Source organism: Stegastes partitus, unplaced genomic scaffold (genome assembly GCF_000690725.1).
Source record: "Stegastes partitus isolate 25-593 unplaced genomic scaffold, Stegastes_partitus-1.0.2 Scaffold1936, whole genome shotgun sequence".
NCBI classification, from domain to species: Eukaryota; Metazoa; Chordata; class Actinopteri; family Pomacentridae; genus Stegastes; species Stegastes partitus.
Genome location: NW_007579667.1, coordinates 24,148 through 29,808, shown reverse-complemented (window position 1 = coordinate 29,808; position 5,661 = coordinate 24,148). Strand labels below are relative to the sequence as shown.

Here is a 5,661-nt window from a genome sequence, read left to right as displayed (position 1 = left end):
GTTTGGTTCTTTGAGGTTCTACTTTGGGCTGAATTTACACTAAAGTCTTTGTTCTGGTGTCGTGTGGATTTTTCATGCAGACCTGAAACAGAACCCAGACATGAAAACAGAACGTCACTTGGATCATGTTGTTAGAACCCGAGTTGTGTGAGCTGGTGTCATGCTGTAAATGAGGCGGTTCTCTTGCTGTAGCTCTGGTAGAACCTCTGAGACAGGTTGTATCTGCTCTCCTCATTCAGAGCCTGCTGATGGTCAAACTGATCGTTGTGTCGCCTCGTGTGGTGACAGTACCAATGATGGCTAACGTGACAGAACACGGTGTTGATAGAACCCGTTCCTGTCTGTCTTCCTGAACCAGTCTGGTATGAATCATCAGATCTTTGATGATGAGGTCACGTCCTCTCTGGGAAGCTTGAAGAGAAGCTGAAGCAGCTCCGTCAGACTGAAGCAGGCCATCGGCCGGTACGTCGGCCTTGTGAAGGAACCAGGGCTCCGTGTTGGAGCTGTTTGGTGATCATGGGTCTCTGCTGTCTTACTGACTCGTGTAGATTCACCGACTCTGTCTGAGTTTCAGCTCATTTAGTTTGTGTTCACAGAGGTGAAGCTGCATCCTGTCGATGATGTCATCCCATCACGTCACAACAGCAGAAGAAGAAATGTGCATGATGAGAGTATGTGTGTACAGAAAGCGTACATGCTAGGTGCTACACGTGTGTTCAGGTTCCGTCTTCAGAGCTGTGGCTGAAGCTTCCAGTCGCTCATCATGTGACTGGAGAGACTCTGGTGATGATGATGAACTCCACTCAGGTCTCACACTTCGTCCTCGCCGCCTACGTCGACACCGGACTCCTGAAATACGTGTTCCCAGATGTAGACTGAGGCGCCCACGGTCTCCTTTAATTCATCCATGAAGGTTTTAAACCTCATTATTAGGGCTGCAACCAGTGATTGCTTTTTTGTTGATTCATCTGTGGATTGTTTTCAGCTGTTTGGTTGAAAATGTCAGAAAACTGTGAAAAATGTGGATTAAGTTGAGTTTTATCCAAAGATTTTCAGTTTGCTGTCGTAGAGGACGGAAGAAAGCAGAAAACATTCACACCGAAGAAGCTGAAATCACAGAATTTATCTGATGGTTTTAATAACATTTGAACTGACAGCAATGGACTAGAGAGCGTCTAAGAGTTCATCACAGCAGATGTCTGTCTGATGACCATCAGTCAGGATTTAGAAGCTTCACAGTTCAGAGACACGCTGGTGAAGGTCACTATGATCTCCTTAGAGCCTCAGACAGTGGACTGGTTTCTGCACTGGTTCTACTGGATCTGTGCTGCATCTGGCACAGTGGATCACAGCATCTGATCCCAGAGACTGGAATGTTTGTTGGGCTTAAAGGAACTGAACTGGACTCCTACAACTCTGAATGTTCTGTGATGGAATCAGTGAGACATCAGTGTTTGTGAGCAAACAACCACAAATTCTGGTTCTTTCATAGATTTATTAAAGGTCTTCTGGAAATATGACAAAATCTGCTGGATCATAAATATTCATGTAAAAGTTCTACTGTTTGGTGAAATGCATCCATTTCCACCTCAGCTGGGTTCTTCTGGTTCATCCTGGACTCCTCTGGACCGGGTTGGTGCAGCTCATCTAAACTCCTCGTCTCTTGATGCTGCTTTGGTGTTCTTGGGGTTAAACCTTCTCATTCCATCACAGAACCGAGTGAATGGACTCACTGGTGTTCTGTTCATGTTCAGACAGAGCGGATCAGTGACAGCAGAGCGCTGGAGCTCCTGGTTCAGTGGAAACGGTGTTTCATTAGATGCACAACCAGCGCTGATGCTGTGGTCCAGCACGTTGTAGTGATAATGAGGTGGTGACCTACAGTCAGCCAGTCAGAGAGTCGGTAACATCACATCTGCTGCACGGACAGAGCTTTGGACCGTCTAAAACCCATCACACACACTTTGTTCCACTTCAACAGAATTCAGTTTTATTGAAGAACATCCTGATCCACAGAATCAGCTGAACGTTCATGAAGAGAGCAGCAGGATCCAGTCCCACAGGCTGCTGGTCCCAGTGGAGGCCGTGACCCTGATCATCACCGTGGTAACGAGAACGCTGATCCAGGACAACATCACAACTTGTTCACACACCACAAGTGATTTTTGTGCAGAAAATCAGAACAAATGTGTGAAAGTCCAACAGCGCCTGATGAACCGTGTCCAACAGAAGGTGATGCGTTCAGGGACGTATCGTCTCCGAGGACGTCACAGAAACTCACCGCTGAGGAGCTTCTGTGTGACTCAGAGACATGCAGATATCTGGAACATGAACTGAAACGTGCAGAGCTGCTAATAAACCACCTGAGAAATGAGCTTTTTACATGAAGTTCTGATTCTGGACAGGTTCAGTCCGTACATCAGAGGGTTGAAAACGGGCGGACATGCGAGGAAGTAGAGCGACAGGAAGACCCGCAGCGCCGGCGGCACGCTGCTCATGTCGAAGCGGCTCTGGAGGATTTCAAAACAGGCTCCGAAGCAGAAGTTGATGAGAGAGGCCAGGTGAGGCGTGCAGGTGCTCAGCGCCTTGGCTCTGCTCTGCTTACAGCCGCTCAGACACACCTGCAGGATCCTCAGGTAGCTGAAGAGGATCAGCGCCAGCGGCAGGACGATGAAGTGGAAGGACACCACCAGGCCGCTGACGTTGCTGACGGCGGCGTCGGCAGCAGAACAGAGCAGCTTCACCACAGCGTGATGGTCGCAGTAGACCTTGGTGATGACGTTTCCACAGAGCTGCAGCGCCGAGTTCAGGCTCACCGAGACGCTGTTCACAACCACAGGGTAGAACCACGTCAGGAGAACCAACAAGCCGGTTCTCCGAGGCGTCATGCGGGTCTGATACTGCAGCGGGTCACAGATGGCCACATATCTGTCATAAGATAAAAGAGCTAGACTCCAAAACTCGACGCTTCCATACGAGTAGACACAGAAGATCTGCAGGAAGCAGAGAGAAGCAGGAACAGAGTGAAGGTCAGAGAGGATCTGGACCAGCAGCAGTGGAAACAAGCCTGTACTACCATACAGCTCATTGACAAACAGGCTGCACAGGAACATGTACATGGGCTCATGGAGGCTCCTGTTCACACAGATCACCACGATGAGGAACACGTTGGCACCCACGATGAACACATAGACACACAGAACAATCAGGAAGTACACGTATTTCAGGAGTCCGGTGTCGACGTAGGCGGCGAGGACGAAGTGTGAGACCTGAGTGGAGTTCATCATGACCTGCTGGAGGTAAAACACGACTCCTGGAGACGTTCACCACCAGCTGCAGCTGAAACATGAAGCAGAGAAACAAAACCAAACAGGCTCATGATCACAGTTTCAAACTCAACATTTGCTTCTCAGCTGTGGAGGTGAGGAGATCCGGAGCAGCAGCCTGAGCCTTTAAAGGAGCAGCGCCGGAGCTCGTTAGCGTTCAGCGCCGGCGCCGTGACGTCAGCGTCCACAGCAGCTCTGGGAATTCTCCACCTCAGCGGCCACGTCAGCGTTCAGCCTCCTCATCCAGACGGTGAACTTCTGATCTGTCAACTCTGTCCCAGCAGATCCATTTCAACGTGGACAGAACCTGCAGCTTTACTCAAAGCTTTTAAATGTCTTCATGTTGTTTTATTAAAACGACACATTTCATGACGTGTGCTGACACTTTAATACAAAACTAGAAGGAAGTCACCTGTTGCTATAAAACTACATTTTATCCTGTACGTCACGTTTTAGTATATCATATAATATTATATATTTATTATTATAATTTAATATAATAATATTTATATATAATATTATATATTATTCTATATTTACATATGTGTGTTATAATATTAACTATATGTTGAGTTTTGCTCTCCTTTGGTTGCATCCTGAACACTTTGGGACATATTCTAGTAACTTGTTGACTGAACTGGTGACTTCCTGGAACATGAGATCAAACTTTATCAACCCTGAAGGAAAGTTTTGGGCCCGAAGTTGCTCAGAAAAAACACAATGACTTCATATAAGTAACGCAGGGACTGAAAAGTAGAAAAGATGTCAGATATCAGTATGAAACTGAAACAGGACCAGAACAAGGCGCTGGTTCTACTGAGGACAGGAGTCAAATCAGACATGAGCATAAACACATGAGACTGAAGCTGATTTCTGTAGATGTGTAATATTACAAACAGTCCTGGTGTCGTCGATCAGATCTATGAACTACTTCCTTCTGTTCCTTCACAGCAGCGATGCAGCTTCTCTTCATGACGCTGAAGCTCAGTCACGTGACTTTATGGTGCTTGTTTCCCCAGCAACGGATCAGGAAGTTCCCCTGATGTGGTCTGAACGTTGGTTTACAGTGTTTCATGTCGTGTCAAAGAGGATTTTATGTCATCTAATTTTAAAAAACATCATCATAGTACGTGATAAAAATGTCAATGAAGAAATCAGGACTTTAGTTTGTCAACAGATGATGAAAAAAGTTCTGCTAAATAATAAAAGCTCCACATCATACGAGTGCAAAGCGGCTCTTCAGCCTGACGTCCAGGATGGAGCGTCTCGCTGAGCTTCCTGTTCCAATGTCAGTGAAGCCGCTGTGATAATAAAAGGACAGGAAGAGATTTAGAGGTAAAAACTTCATGTTTTCACCGTTTAAATTGTTCTGGACAGAATCTACAGATTAAAAGTTCAAACTGCAGGAGATTCAAACTGATCAGAGTTTCAGTAAAAACGCTCTGAAGCCTGAGATCCGACTGAAGAGTTTCCCTCTGATGTCATGTGACAGATGAAGACTCTTTGGTCGTCTTTACTCCGGCGCTGGGTTCTGACTGGGTTCTGACTGGGTTCTGACTGGGTTCTGACCTCTGTGTTTAATCGCCTTCATTCGGTGAATTTAAAGGTTTTCACTCTTTTAGTTTATCAGCCGATGTTCAGAGAACAGATGAAACCAGAGTTCTGATGAAACTTGAAGCACTTTCTGAACTCTGACCCACTTTGTGTTTGTGTTGCAGTGTAACCATGGCGACAGCAGCGCGTCCTCCCACAGGTCACGGCGCTAATGAGCCCGTTAGCGACTCGAAGCCTCCGGAGCGTCCGAGTGTCCACGAAGACTCCGGCCTCCGAGGCCACGGCTGCTGTCAGAGTCCACCGAGACTCATTAGTGAGAAAAACAGGAAACATGATGAAACAGCAGAACAGACTCCTGACGTCAACCCAACATCCAGCTCGTCCACAAAGAACTTTAACCCTCAGAACCACCAGACCTGGAGCCTCTCAGCCACAAACAGAAGGCATCTGTCCAACAGTCCCTGAAGTAAACGTGTGATGTTTGGTTCCATCAGGAAAAGTCATCAAGTCTGACTTCAAGGAACTGATCTTTAATCCAAATCACTTTATTCTACATGTTTCATTTTAAACCGTCACTTACAGTGATCCACCAGATTCTGTAGAACCAGAACCTTCCTGAAGTATTTCCTCAGAACAGATGCTTTCCAGAACTCAAACTTGAACAGCAGATCAGATGATGAAAGGTTCCATCAGGACACAGTTACATTATTGATCCCAGAAAGTTCCAGTCAGTGTTAGGGTTAGGTGCTGGGAGTTGGTTCTAGGAGTTGGTTCTAGGTGT

General features: G+C 46.6%; 1 protein-coding gene across 1 annotated transcript; it reads right to left on the bottom strand.

Annotated features, from left to right (window-relative positions):
- Window positions 1-2,351: 2,351 nt before the first annotated feature.
- LOC103373246 (olfactory receptor 11A1-like) lies at window positions 2,352-3,287 on the bottom strand. The gene has a single exon (XM_008303095.1). It carries the CDS (start codon window positions 3,285-3,287, stop codon window positions 2,352-2,354), a length of 936 nt encoding a protein of 311 aa, XP_008301317.1.
- Window positions 3,288-5,661: the final 2,374 nt, after the last annotated feature.